Source organism: Mandrillus leucophaeus, unplaced genomic scaffold, assembly GCF_000951045.1.
Source record: "Mandrillus leucophaeus isolate KB7577 unplaced genomic scaffold, Mleu.le_1.0 Scaffold1560, whole genome shotgun sequence".
Classification (NCBI taxonomy): domain Eukaryota; kingdom Metazoa; phylum Chordata; class Mammalia; order Primates; family Cercopithecidae; genus Mandrillus; species Mandrillus leucophaeus.
In genome coordinates, this window is record NW_012101544.1 from 322,351 (window position 1) to 338,187 (window position 15,837).

Consider the following 15,837-nt stretch of genomic DNA (forward strand, 5'->3'; position numbering starts at 1 on the left):
TGTAGAAAAAAAGCAATGAGAGGAAAAAAAAAAAAAGAATCTAAGACCAAGCAAAACTGTCAGCAACTTAAAAGTAAGGCTGTCCTTAGTTTAAGTAGAATTCCCTTGTAAGAAATAGGATTTGTGAGTGAGTTTTAATTGGAAAGTTCATTTTCATGCTTCTTAAGCCCATTTATTCCTCACATATTTAAATATTTTCTTCAGTGGGGGTTGCTAGCTAGAAGCTAAAAAGGGCAGTGTATATGGGACCATTGCTATAATGTGAGTCACTAGAAAGAAAATCCTGACTGTAAATGCACAGAGGACATTAGAAATGGAATAATCATCCCTCTTAGAGGGTACTGGAATACTATGTTGAAATGTCAAATAGACTCGTCATTGTTTTCAATCCCAAATAGGGTATGTGCACCCTTCAATAATATATCTTTTAGTGCAGATTTACTCATAGGATAAATAGGATAAAACTTAAAATAAATGAGTTTATTATTGCTTGAAAATAATTTGCTTTATTAATAGTAACCAAATATACAAACTAGCATTGGGATTCTTCTTGAATACCATCTTCTTTAGACAGTTTTTATGTGTAAAACTTGGGTCAGTCACAACATTTTATAATCTTAAATAACTTATAAAATATTAGAAATGTGAGGGAAAAAGTGTTATGCAATTTTGGGGCATGAACCTTAAAATGTGTCTCTGAAAATGAGGGATAAAATGTGTAAACTGAACATTTCAGTGTTAAGGTTTCATATAGAGAAGATAAAATCATTGAGATATTCCTTGATCTTATCTATCACATAGACTTTAATTCTTACTTCTGTGATTCTTCGTGTATTTAAGTCCTCATGATTCTAACTTTGTTTTTCACCAAGATAAAATAGAGTGCTAGATCCAGTATTGTCTAATCTGACTTCTAGAAGACATAGTTTTAAGTTGATTTATACATAAATCATAATTTATGATTTTTACATAAACAGTTTTTCATTGATTTATATTTTACTTATTTTACTTACTACAAATGGTCTAATAATTTTTGGTAGTAATAGATCCATATGAGTGTCTGTAAGTTCTTTGTATTATGATTTTTCATGGTGTAAGCTTTTACCCACGTACAGGTCTCTCTCTTGGTTTGGAGGAATGTATGAATCAGAAAGAGAACTAAAGCAATTAGTTTGAATTGATTGTCCATAATCTAACCTAGAGTCTTGGAACACTGACCAAACTGCATAGGGACAGAAAGGATAAATTTTTACTTTTGTTTTGTTTCATATTTTCATATAGAAATTTCCTAGAAGACCAAATATCTTTAAGTATATAATACTCTCTACTACTAAAAATTTTTGTTTTGATTCTGGTTTGTAGAGATTCCATAACAAAATACCACAGACCGGTTGTCTTAAACAGTGAACGTATATATTATTCTCACAGTTCTAAAGGCTGGAAGTCTAAGATCAAGGTGTCCACAGGTTTCATTTCTGTTGAGGCCTCTCTCCTCGGTTTGTAGATGGCTCTCTTCTCCCTGTGTCTTTACATGGTCTTCCCTCTCTGTGTCTTTGTGTCCTAATTTCCCTGCTTATAAAGACACCGCTCAGACTGAATTAGATTCCACCCTAATAACCTCATTTTACCTGAATTATCTGTTTAAAGGCCTTATCTCCAAATACAGTCACATTCTAATGTACTGGAGGTTCAGTGAGAACTTCAACATACTAATTTGTTTAGAAGAAATAGAATTTGGCTCATTCCAGATATCAAACTGATAATATAGTGATTTTTAAATAAGTAGCTTATTTTCTACTTAATGTTTTTAGACTTAATTGAGAAAATTGGCTAGATTCGAATATACTAAAGGTTTATACACACCTTTTCTGTACTATGCAGTTAATATTACACTTTTCTGTGTAATTTTATATATGTTTTTCTGATGTCTGTGGTTCATTTACAGTTGAGAAAACTGAGACACAGAAAGAGTAAGTTACTTGTCCAAGATCACACAGGTACTGCATATAGAGCTGAGATTAGAACTCTAACCAGCTGGCTCCATAGTCCATGCTCCTAATCATTATACTATGCAAATTAAAAAAAAAATTCAATAAACTTTGTATAGGAAAGCTGTAACAGGGATGACTTTTTACCATTGTGACATTTTTGATGTATATGTTTTACACAAGATTTTAAGTCATGTTACAGATAAATATTGTGTAGTAGGGAATGGAAAAGGGACAAAAGACCTGGGTTTCAATCAATTTTTGGCCATTAACTTCTCGTCAACCTGGTCAAGGAAATTACTTAACTTTTCTAGAGGTCTAAAGCAGAGATACCTTTCTACCCATCTGATAAAAATTTTTGAGGATCAAATGAAATAGCTGTTAGATTTAGAGATCTTGGCCAAAGTGTATCTCAACCCGGCGTTTTATTTATTATAAATTGCTTTTCTCTCAATTCTCCAAGTCAGAGTTAACAGTATTTTCAGCCACATAAAATACGCCTTAAGTCTAAAAACAGAAAATAATCAACCAGTTATCTTAATATCCACTTAATTCATTCCATTGAAGATACTCTCGGACTTTATTTACTGCCTGTATCTTTTATTTTAAATACAATTCTAAGTTTATTTTACTTCTCAGCAGAAAACACCTTCAGTGCAGCACACTAGAAGTATGCATATTAAGGGGAAGGATGATTGTTTTTAGGCAGGAATAATGACACAAGCAAAAAATTACAACCAACAGATTGACAGGAAAAAAAAAGGCAATATGAAAATGTTAAGGTAAATACAAAATTAGAAAAGCACAGTCTGGGACCATTTAGAGGAGGGATAAGTAGACATTTATATCACAGTAGTCCGTAAAACCATCACTATATTATAGTATAGTGATAATATAATACGTATTAGTATATCATATATAATTTATAGTGATAATATTTATAATATAATATCACTATATTAACATACCACTATTAGCTTAGCATAATCATGGATGTTCATATTTCTAACTGAATGAACAATCATCAGAGAAAGAATTGAAAATTAATGATTAAAGCAAACGCTTCAATTATTTGATAAATTGACTAGTGTGGAACATATTCAAGCAGTGCTGGAAATAAGATACTGTACATCACTGTAAACATGCAAACTATGGTATAAATTTTGATTGCATTACACACACATTTGATCAAAACATAACATTCAAAAGAGTTGCCATGCTGAAGTAGCTTTGAGTTTTTAAGAAAAATTAACATTTCATGTAAAAATTAAAATTATTTCAAATGTTCTATTTGTATGTTATATCCATGAGATATTTAAAGTCAGTCTGATGAATTACGTTTACCTTGGGTAACTAAAGTTTAATCTTTTCAAACTCAAATTATTTTTAGCATGAGTCAAACATCCAAATCTAGGAATAGTTCTAATAGAAACAATTTATTGTAGTTTAGAAATATTAGCTAAATAACTACTCCAAATATTTTAACAGCTATTATATTTTATTTATATTCATTTAATACTTTTAAAACTTAACAAATGGATTAATGTGAGTATGTCAACATTATCTTGAATGTGGAAAAACTAAAGTACCGAAAAGACTAAGTGATGTCTTAGATTATACATTTAGTTGGAACTAGAGTCAAAATTGAAAGGTGTTCTAACACTGTAGTTACCACCTCTGGTTTCTAGGCTGTACTGACAACAAATACCACAGAACTGTTTTGCTTTGAAAAACTAATAATTGTTTATAAATAATTTAATAAGTAGTGTTATTAATAACTTAAAGTAAAGAAGGATTGAGTATTCATGAGGTTTTTCTATCAGTTATCATTATTCTCTAACAAGCTATCCCAAAGTATCGTGGCTTAAAACAACAGTTTATTCTTTCTTACGATTTTGTTGGTTGACTGGGAAGTTCTTTTGTTGGTCTCTCCTGGGCAACCTCATATCCCTGGATTTTTTCAAACCGAAGGTTTCCCTAGTTGGAAGATACAAAATAGCCTCACTCATAGATCGGACAATTGATCTACTACCTGTCAGCTGTAGTGTCTTGGTACACTTCCACATGATACATCAACTGCAAGGTGATCCTGGAGCAGCATTCCAAGAAGGCAAAGAGAGAAGCCATAAAGCTTTAAGGCCTGGGAACTGAAATTTACACAATTCATTTCTGCTGCATTCTTTTGGGCAAAGCAAGTCACAAGCCAGACTACATTGAGAGGGTTGGGAAATGGATTCCCCTGCTTGATGAGCAGCAAAGCATTTGTGACCATAGTTAGTCTAAGATGTTAGTAAATCCAGTATTTGTTTTAAGTCATCTTTTTAAATAATTAAAATTCTTAACTATTCACATATTTACATTATACTAGGACAATTCACATTTCCTGTAAATGTATTTTGGATACATACTCTTTGCTATTCTTACATGATTGTGTTCCTCTATAGTTTGGCATGTTATATAAAAGTTTTAGTATTACTATAGTATTTCTATTAGAGCATATAAAATAAAGCATTTAAAATATTAAAATATTCATTTTAATTATTGTTTACCATAATTATTGTAAATGTATTCTTCTTTTTTAGAATGGCACTTATTTTTATGCTGCTTTAGACCAAGGTTGAAAGGTATATTTAAATTTATTTCTATTTTTAATCTAGAATGCAACTAATGAACTCACTAAACAGTCATCAAATGTGAAGTCTTTGAAATTTGAACTCCTAGCAAAAGAAGAACACATAAAGGAAATGCATGAAAAGTATGGTCTTTGTATTTCTAGCCATTGTATTTGGTGCCACCTAGTGGCATCCAATTCTATTAAACGTACCCTAAGAAACTGCTAATGTTAATGTTTTCCTTCCCTAGTTCATATTTAAACCTACATAAGATGAAAGTTTAAGGAATACTATATATAGCATGATTAATGGCAAGCTATTTAGTTTTTTTTATTAGAATAAGGATTAAGTTAAATTTCCCTTATTAAACATATTTAATTTTGAATAAATACAAATTAATGGCTTCGAGACTATGAATGAAAAACTTTACAATGTGGCAGTTATTTGACCCCCCCAAATATATAGATTAGTATTTGTATTGGATTTAATGCCTAAACTTATGAAGCTAAGGTATAAAAAGAAAAGTTTTGTTTGTGTTTAAAATAACCGGAGGTTATGAAAGTTTGTACTTTTTGTGTTTATCAGTAGAAAGATTTTAAATGCTGTATCCCACTGAATCAAAATTATTTTCATTCTGTATCTTTCAGAGCTACACTATTGCTTAGAAATAGTAAGATGTTTAGATAGAACTCCAGTTGTCTCTGATACATTTAAGATATATGTATCTCACAAACACACCTGTAGACCTCATTATAAGTGAAGAGCACTTAGAAGTGATATGAGTAGATAAAAGTCTTAGACAAAAAGGTTGGTTAATTTTTTAACTGATAATATTTTGAAGTTTATTTATTAAGAGTAAGTCTTGCTTATTGTTTAACAGGGCTCTCTATTAACACTCTTTGAATTCTGGCTTCCCTACCTACTAGGCCTATGCCTAAATTCAATAATATTAAATTAGGTTCTTTTGAGGAATAAATGAGCTAATACACGTAAAGCACTTACAACAGTGACTGGAACATTGTAAGTCTTCGATACATGTTAGCTATTGTCATTCTTATTTTAGTAGCAGTAGCAGCAGCAGCAGCAGCAGCAGCAGTAGTGGTTCTCACAGCATCTACCATTTTATACTTAATATTTCATCAACTGTGCTAAACAGATGTGTGGATTGAATCTCAAATTATATTAAATTAGAAGATATTATGGCTAATTTAGTTTCATTACAAGAGTTTACATTTGTTTATTGAAGTATTAGATTTTTTCTTATTGTTATGCTTTTGATTATCTTTATATATCACTTTGATTTTTCACAGCAATGTAAAAATGTGATTTAAATGAAATAGCTCTAAGTTTTCATAAGTGTTATTAATTTTTTTCATTTCTTATATTTGTTTCATATATATATGTAATTGTATAATTACCAAGTCACAACTATAGATTTTACAAGAGCTCAAAATATTAAAAGAACAATATCTTATCCAATGCAATTCATTTTACTAATTTACAGTGTCAATATCACATAACATTTAAAAATTAACAGTAGGTATAATATTGGATAAAATGTAAGATATCACCACTGTTAAGGTATTTTCTGTCACTCTTGATGTTACCTTTTTTTTTTTTCAAGGATGTCTCGAATGGAGAGGGATATAACTATGAAAAGACATTTGATAGAGGACTTGAAATTTCGACAGAAAGTAAATTTGGAAAGTAATGAGAGTTTTAGTGAAATGTTACAAAATCTTGATAAAAAGGTATCAATTTTTATCTTAACTGATACTAAAAATATCACTTCCTGTTGTATTTACTCTCTTACCACAAATATTTAGTCCTAATAAATGTATAGAAAATATTCATAAGATATGTATTTACTGTTACAAAGTAACACTCTTTGCTCTGAAAGTACATTATTTATTTTAAAATTCAAGTCTCTAAAACCTCATGCATAATATGGCCACACATTCTGTTTCTATTTATAAATATCCCATGAGAAGATTAAAAATCCTCAGTATTTCTAGGATACTTTTTTACTTTTTATTCAGTATTTCATTTTATTTAAAACTATAATTTGTGATAGAATCAAGCTTGTATTTCTTAGTGAAAACTTGATTACCAGTAACTATCAGAAGTTCTTTAAAAATGTACTTTCTTCTTAGATACCCTTAATGCATTTTACATGGGAAGGGAGTTGTACCTGCAAAGGGAGTTGTAGTTAAAGTAGTTATGTAATATATGACCCCAAACTAGAAGGTGTTTTTTGTTTTTTTGGGGTTTTTTTTTGTTTTTTTTTGTTTTAAAGATGCTATTTTCACAACTCATAAAGCACCCTGTGCTTTGGCATTCACTAAATGTTATGCACACCTGAGAGAACATCTCCTTTACTTTCCTTGTTGAAAATGAAAATTTAAGTATCTGTTAGGTCAAATGGATTTAAGAAAGAAACTTTTACTTGAGCATGACGAATCCATATGGATTTTCTTTCTCTTCTCTTCCATGCCGCTGTGCAAGTTAAAATCACTTCCTATAGGCTTTTTCAATGTTATCCTTTCAATTTTGCTATTTTTTTAACTTCAATAATAATTTCCTACATAGCCGTGGAATCTTTATATAAGTAACATTTATATTTAGTGGCATTAAACTGAAAAACTACTTTTTCTGTTATGCTTTGAGATACATATATCTTATAAATAAGCAATGTATATATATACTATTATTTTATTTCATCAAAAAGGGTATGTAATACTTATTTTAGAGAATACAATGGAAAGTTAACTATAACTTGGCTTGTTTCAGAATCAGAACAATCATCTCCTGCCTTAGGAAGTTTAAGTTAGTAATTAATGGATATGTAGTTAACATTAATATTGTGCTATTGGGTGCAAGGATATACATACCAGTATTCATTTAGTTTGTGTGCAATTTTGGGTTTTGTTACTGATTTAAGGATTGTTACTTTCATTCATAATATGAGTTCTGTAAGTATAATACTTGAATTTGATAGCGTTATGAGAAAATAAATGGAAGTAGACTCATTCACTCATTTAGTTTCTGCTGGAACAAATACAGTATATTACTAGAATGCCTTTAACAATAATAATTACCTTTATGCTTTTAATGTAGGTAAAGACATTAACTGAAGAATGTTCCAACAAGAAGATATCAATTGATTCACTAAAGCAAAGACTTAATGTTGCTGTAAAAGAAAAGTCACAGTATGAACAGATGTATCAGAAATCTAAAGAGGAGTTAGAAAAAAAGGTATGCTTTTAAAAAGATCATTTTAGCTTAGAGATGGAATATAATGGTGTTTGTTTCATTGTTAACATTGTTGATTTTTTTCCTTCCCCAAACCACAAGCTAGTTAAACACTTCAAATAAGTGCAAAGAGGATTTGTATCTCTACATGAAACACTAAACATTTGTTTAACATTAAAGATATTTCTGTATTAGAGAAAACAGGTTTTGTTTGTCTTGATAGTTTTTAAGAAATGAAAACTATTATTGAACACTGGTATTTATACAAGTAGATATAAATTTTGTAGGCCCACTCAAACTTTCAAACTAAATGTTTCCATGTTATGTAGAGCATCTTTGGGGGTCTAAAATAGCTTCCATGCTTTTAATTATTTATAATCTTTAAAAATCATAAACTAATTTTGATGATAAGTATATGAGAATGTGTACTTAGGGTGTTTTATTGAAAATTAATGAAAATAATCATTAATTTTACCCAAATAATAAATACATATATAGAGAGAATAATAAAATATTTTCCTTATTTGACATGTATAACTAACTTTTCCAAATCTGTTTATAAAATATCTTTTATTTTATGACTGCTGATCTTTTGCAGGATCTCAAGCTTACTCTCCTAGTATCAAGAATAAGTGAGACTGAATCTGCAATGGCAGACATTGAAACAGCAGCATCTAAGCAGCTTCAAGGATTAGCATTGCAAAGTGAACAGGTTCTAGAAGGTGCACAGAAGACATTGCTGTTAGCCAATGAAAAAGTGGAAGAGTTCACCAAATTCGTGAAGGTTAGAATTACTTGTCGTTTACTAACTTGTACTTTACTTTAGGCAGAGTAGGCAGTAGCTTACTTGAGATGATTTAGGGAATAAAGTTTCTTTCTGCTTTTGTAACACACAAAACATCTTCTCCTACCCTATTTATCACATTGCTAATAATTCCTGCATAAAAAATTTATTTTTATAGTTTGAATTTAAAATTTTCTACCATCTTAATATTTCTTTCTTAATATCAATTTAGTTATGAAATGGTAGTAGTCAAGTCATCTGGACAGGTTTTAAGTTGAAAGAATTAAGCCATTCCCGCTCTACTCTCCTTTTGAAAATTGTTCAAGCAGGAACAACCAGAAACTTGCTCAGTGTTCAGTGATGCTAAGAGACATCTGAAGCCCAGGCCACAAACTGTGAAGACATGGGATAGGCAGAGGAATGGCACATGACAAGCAGAACAAAGAGAAGACAAACTCAAGTATCTGCAGAGGTGTACCATCTAGAAATTATCTAAAAGCTAAAGAGCCCTAGAAAGCCTTCATTCCCCTAGACTTAGAAGTTAATAACATTTTATGCCACTATTAAGAGTACTCCACTTAGAGGAAATTCCTTACTTTGCTTCTTTGGAAATCATAGATACCTTGGGAGTTTTCTCATTTTAAAAATATCTACAAAATGAATTGATAAAACATTTTATCTCCTTTATCTCTTTTAATGAATATTTCAACTGGTGTGAACTCAAGCCAATAATGCCTGCCTCTGAGGATCCTAAATGATTGCAAAGTACTAATTTTAGTAAATGTAATTTACCTTTTCCAGATTCAAAACATTTTTTCTAAATGCTTGTTGAATTCACTGTTTAACTTATAGTGAACACTTTCATTAAATATTGTGACTTATACACTGCTGGTGGGAATGTAAATTAGTTCAGCCACTATGGAAAGCAGTTTGGAAATTCTCAAAAAGTGAAAAACAGAACTACCATTTGACCCAGCAATCCCATTATTGGGTACATAACCAAAATAATAGAAATCCTTCTATCATAAAGACACATGCATGCGTATGTTCATTGCGGCACTGTTAACAATAGCAAAGATATGGAATCAACCTAAATGCCCATCAACAATAGACTAGATTAAGAAATTGTGGTACATATACACCACAGGATACTACACAGCCATAGAGAAGAATGAGATCAAGTCCCTTGCAGCAACTTGAATGAAGCTGGAGGTCATTATCCTAAGTGAACTAACACATGAAGAAAAAACCAACACCACATGTTCTCACTTATAAGTGGAAGCTAAACATTGACTGCACATGGACACAAAGAAGAGAACAATAGACATTGGGGCCTACTTGAGGGTGAGGGTGGGAGGAGCGTGAGAATTGAAAAACTACCTATTGGGTACTATGTTTATTGCCTGGGTGATGAAATAATATGTACATCAAACCCCTGCAACACAAAATTTATCTACAGAACCAACCTGCACATGTATCCCTGAAACTAAAATAAAAGCTATATATATATAGTCATTATTTTACTCATGAGGTAGAACCATTTTTATTATGAGTATTACCTTCATAAACCTTGGTTTTTGTTTTATATTCAACTTAGCATTTTGTTTGTGGAGCTTTTGGCTAAGATATAAAATATGAAATATATAATTATGAGATTTATTCAAAAGGCTAATCATTGTTTTTCCTTGAAATACTCTTTGAATGTGGCACTTTAAAAAAGAAGGATGAATGAGAATCAGAAGTTTTCACAATAGAAAAATTAATTTCATGACTGTATATCTGATTATCATATTCTAGATGAAGTTTCATGACTTCCATGATAAGGTAAATGGGTATATTTCTCCACACAAAGTGGTTTAGCAAAAATTATCTTTAAGAAACTTTTCTTTTTTTTCTCTTTCTTTTTGAGACGGAGTCTCGCTCTGTCGCCTAGGCTGGAGCGCAGTGGCCGGATCTCAGCTCACTGCAAGCTCCGCCTTCCGGGTTTACGCCATTCTCCTGCCTCACCCTCCTGAGTAGCTGGGACTACAGGCGCCCGCCGCCTCGCCCGGCTAGTTTTTTTGTATTTTTAAAGTAGAGACGGGGTTTCACCGTGTCAGCCAGGATGGTCTCAATCTCCTGACCTCGTGATCCGCCCGTCTCGGCCTCCCAAAGTGCTGGGATTACAGGCTTGAACCACCGCGCCCGGCCTTGTTTCTTTCTTTTTTTTTTTTTTTGAGATGGAGTCTCGCTCTGTCGCCCAGGCTGGAGTGCAGTGGCCGGATCTCAGCTCACTGCAAGCTCCGCCTCCCGGGTTCAAGTGATTCTCCTGCCTCAGCCTCCCAAGTAGCCGGGACTACAGGCACACGCCACCGCGCCTGGCTAGTTTTTTGTATTTTTTAGTAGAGACGGGGTTTCACCATGTTAGCCAGGATGGTCTCGATCTCCTGACCTCGTGATCCGCTCGTCTCGGCCTCCCAAAGAGCTGGGATTACAGGCTTGAGCCACCACGCCCGGCGAGAAACTCTTCTTTATATCCAATGATATAAATAGTATTTAATGATGAAGTGAGTATCTAAACTGTAATTATTCAAGGGTAACATTAGTCCTTCATATTGTTCATCAACAATGATATTGAGTAGATGTCTTAATAGATAAATTCAGGATTGCTGTGGTTTCATGACTTTTTTTTTTTTTTTTTTTTTGAGACGGAGTCTCGCTCTGTCGCCCAGGCTGGAGTGCAGTGGCCGGATCTCAGCTCACTGCAAGCTCCGCCTCCCGGGTTCAAGCCATTCTCCTGCCTCACCCTCCCAAGTAGCCGGGACTACAGGCACACGCCACCGCGCCCGGCTAGTTTTTTGTATTTTTTAGTAGAGACGGGGTTTCACCATGTTAGCCAGGATGGTCTCGATCTCCTGACCTCGTGATCTGCCCGTCTCGGCCTCCCAAAGTGCAGGGATTACAGGCTTGAGCCACTGCGCCCGGCCAAATAAAGGGCCACCAGCAAATTAATGCCAAAACCATATATTGATGGCAAAGACTGGATATTTGGATCTTAAGAAAGGCGTGATTATCATCTTTCTTTTGCTTGTACATATGGCTCTAGGTCTAGGCAGAAATGCTTAGGACCCACCATCTGAAGCAGCGTATCATCAATGACTCCCTAAATACTACCACATTAGGTGCATTAGATCAATGCTTCCTCCTTTTTAAATACTTAAGACCTTCCATAACTGGGTGTTATCCTGCTGAAGTCTAATCTTTTCCACTACTCTTTCACCCATATTGTGCTTATTCCTGCCTTTGTTCAAGTTTTCTTTCTCACCCAAAATGCCTTCCCCTCTTTGTTCTCTCCTTCAGATTTAACTCTGGGCCTTCCTCTGTCATGAATCTGCCCTTTAACTCTGTAGTTGATAGAACCCAACTCTGCCATTTACTAACTCTCTGACTTCAGGATAGTGACTGAATCCTCTGTGCCTCAGTTTCCCCATCTGTAGAATGAGTTTAATAATCGAACATAAGCGAAGTGAGGATTTAAATAAGTTATCATAGCTAAAGATCAGAACAGTGCCTAATTGCTATCTCAGTATCAACTATTATTATCAGTAGTAGTAATAGCAGTAGTAGTACGGCTCTGACTCATCTCCTGAACATTTATTTTATGTACATTAACACAATCATAAACTGGTATTTTTCTTTCTGTTTCAAATAAATTAAAGCCAGCTTGAGGAAAGGAGCATTGTTATTTGTTGTCTTCAGGGTACTGTTACATAACAGAGCTCATTAAATTTTTGAGGAATTGGTTTATATCTGCTTCAGGAATGGTACTGAACATATAGTCACCGCTCAAATGGAAAACTCTGTGAACAGTGAGAACTATGTGCATTCCTTAATGAGCAGAGTTAAGGAATGCACATAGTACCTACATGGAACATTATGATCACCAGGACTCATTCTGTGCAGAGCTTATTAGGGTGTCATGTACACAAAAGTACTTAATAAATATTATTAGTAGTATTAATAGTAATAATGTTTGTTCTGGCCCTGTTGTGGAATCTATGTTCCCTTTAGTCTTTTCATTTATTCATAGGGCGCAACCAGATTATGGAAGAGGTGGAGTGGCCATCTGTTCTAGATCTAGTCTTGAATATGGAATTTGGCCCTGGGGTGAAATCAAGTACTTTGAGCATCTGGGCTGGATATATGTGGCAGAGCTGAGGCTTTGAATTCTTCTAATAACTGAATAAAACACACAAGGGAAATTTCTAGAAGTATTTGCTCAGTTTGACTCAGCCGTGATAGAGGCTTGTTAATGTGCCTGTATGTGAGAGTCATATGCCAGGCTCCATCTTTTCAGTGGATTTTGTTAGCTATGAAATAAATACCAGCCAAAAAACAATATTTAGCTGGAAGCATAAATGGTTTCATTATCAATATGTACTTGCTTTGGTAAGATTCAGTAAGATGCTTTTGGTATATAAATTTCTTGCTTCTTTAGCGACTACATTTGTGTAGCATTAGAATTTTATTTTTACACATACAATTGTTAATAACTTGGCACTTTTGTCTTAATTAAGATTTATAAATAGGTCTGTGATACAATTCAACTTGAATTAACTCTTTTCACCCTGTCATTATACTGAAAAAAGAAATGACAGCTGTGTTTAGAGAAAGGTTTCATAATACAAATGTTTCCTTATTTGGAAAACTTTAAAGTATGTAAATTATATCTCAATAAAGCTGTTTAGAAACCTGTTTTTTAAAAATTCATTTTTTTAAATCCCAAAAACCATGATGGCAATAGTAACCCCAGAGTATTTCAGCCACCAATTTTCACCTTCCTCACAATGTAATCTTACTAAAAAAAGTCCAAGCAATCCATAATGATTCGGTGAAACTAAAAGTTATATGTATCACAGACAAAGACTCATGATAAAGAGTGGAAAACTAAATCTAATAAGACAGAAATGGGATCGCTTACTGTATTTTCCACAAACATCATTGGTGCCTGGTTACAATAAATTATAGTAATTGAAAAGTAAAGTAAATTAAGTTGATATGTATATCCAAAAAGCATTCATATTTTGACAATATCCTCAGATATTGGGATAATTCCTAGCTCATGATATCCCAAGAATTGCAAGAAAGCTGACATCAGTTTTTGGAAATTCAGTTAACATTTATTGAATGCTTACTTTGTGCCATACAGTGTTTTTACTTACCTTGATAATAAGTGTTAGCTATGGATCATTATTCAACTGATATGAGTAGAGTGACACTTTTTAAAACTTACAGTGTTTTTAGCAAATTATAATTTAAAGCATTTTTCAAAGCCCTTTGGGGGCTTTAGAGTTGCTCAGAGAGCAACTGAGCAGATTTTGAATTGGTAATAGAAGGCAATTTTGTAACAGATAAGAGGGAAGTAAAGATAAAAGCCAGATGGAAGTAGCACCCAGTGTTGAAAACAGGCTGATTTATTTATTTTAAAAAAGAGGAAAGTAAAGCTGAGACCCAACATGTAAATCCAAGGAAAGTGTGATCTTAAAAAAATAAAAAGTTAGCTTTGATATATGGGTGGAAGGTAAAACATTTCAGTGAACCTAGCACAGTGAAGGCTCTACTATATATGAAAGATACACTTTGGAAGGGAAAATGATCATTCATGCATTATGAAGTATATTTCAACCAAACAACATACTATTTTCTAATAATCAGTGCATCAGAATTGAAGGTATATGGAATATATCATATAGTAACAACACTACTTATTATGTAGGCCACCTAGCATTGCTTATACTTCATTTAGGTACCTTTTTAATGACACTTACATGGTACATGAGGGTTGATCTTGGAATTCTGTATTATTCATACCTATTTAGAAATTCTGTTGGGATGAGTAAGATGTAGGAATGAATATTCAAATAGATCTCAGAAGCCAATTGGAACATATTAGAGTCACCCACCCAAATGATTTGTATCTCATTTTAGAATGCTAGTCATACAGCTTAGCACCCAGATTATTATCTTTCTCTCCAACACAATTCTGTTATGACTTATGGTGACTTCATATCCGTGTAAGCCATCTAATCCCCTATTGGATATTCCCTTTCTATTCTTCAGCATCCTCATTTCCAGTGATTATTCCCACCATCATACCCCTGATCTATGGTTCTCAACTACGGATCACCACCTGCCTTAGGGAGCATTTGGAAATGTATGTGTGTGCTTTATGTTACACTGACTGGTAGATGCTGCTAGCATTCAATACCCAGGAACCAGGGTGGTTAAAAGTTCTGCATTGGGAAGAAAAATCTCATACAGTGAAAAATTATCATTTTTCCCAAATGCCAAAAATGTTCCTACTAAGAAACACTACCCTTGGGCTTGTCATTACGAATAACTGAATTCCAAAATCTCCATTTCCAGCATTTTATTCTTTGACCACTATTTCTTTTTGTGCTCATAGTGCAACAATTTTTGACCTGATTATAACTCAAATTCACTGGCCTTACCACTTTTTCACTAATTACTACCACCCTCCTTCCTCTTGTGCCCTTACTTCTCTCCTCATGCAGCATGGATTCTATGTTGTATCATAGTCAGTTTCTTGCATACATCCTCAGCTTCCTCATATGTCCCTTTGTCATATTCATGTGGAAAAAACTCAAACCTACTTTATTTTGAATCTCTGCCTACTTCCCACCTGAACCCAAGGAAGTGAATGTGATTAAATAAAAACATAACCATGCTGATTCATCTTCATTTAAATAGATCACCAAGAACTTCAGGTGGGCTCTCAGCACTATGTGATAATCCTATTACATAGTTCCAAGTGCATTCAGGCTCCACGTTTCCCAGTCATTCTGCTATCTTCTCAAACCTCCAGCATCCTCTGTTTAGCTAGTCAATCTCAGCTGCTTCTTTCACTGAGAAAACAGAAGCAACCCAGAGATAATTTCCTCCTTTTTTCATTACCTTTATTTTTCACATTCCTCCCAAATCTGTACCCACATACTGTCCCTTCCCTCATGTTACTGGGAATGAACCATTTGCATGCCTGTCCAAAGCTAATAGCTCACTTTGCACACTGGATTTTATCTCCTCATATTCCCAAGGACTTTGGCTCTGTAGTTTCAACCCTACACTTTGTATCACCAATATTCCTTTTATATTGGATCACTTTCATTAGCAAACACACACCATTTACCAAAAAACAAACAAA

General features: G+C 33.4%; 1 protein-coding gene across 1 annotated transcript in view; it reads left to right on the forward strand.

Annotated features, from left to right (window-relative positions):
- LOC105536188 (centlein) overlaps nucleotides 1-8,636 on the forward strand; it is a gene marked incomplete at its 3' end in the record, with an annotated part of 236,950 nt that extends 228,314 nt beyond the window's left edge. The window contains exons 18-21 of the mRNA XM_011975470.1: nucleotides 4,646-4,743; nucleotides 6,225-6,351; nucleotides 7,718-7,855; nucleotides 8,451-8,636. Of these exons, the coding sequence (XP_011830860.1) occupies nucleotides 4,646-4,743; nucleotides 6,225-6,351; nucleotides 7,718-7,855; nucleotides 8,451-8,636 (549 nt within the window). The remainder of the gene's footprint in view (nucleotides 1-4,645; nucleotides 4,744-6,224; nucleotides 6,352-7,717; nucleotides 7,856-8,450) is intronic.
- Between the last annotated feature and the right edge of the window lie 7,201 nt (nucleotides 8,637-15,837).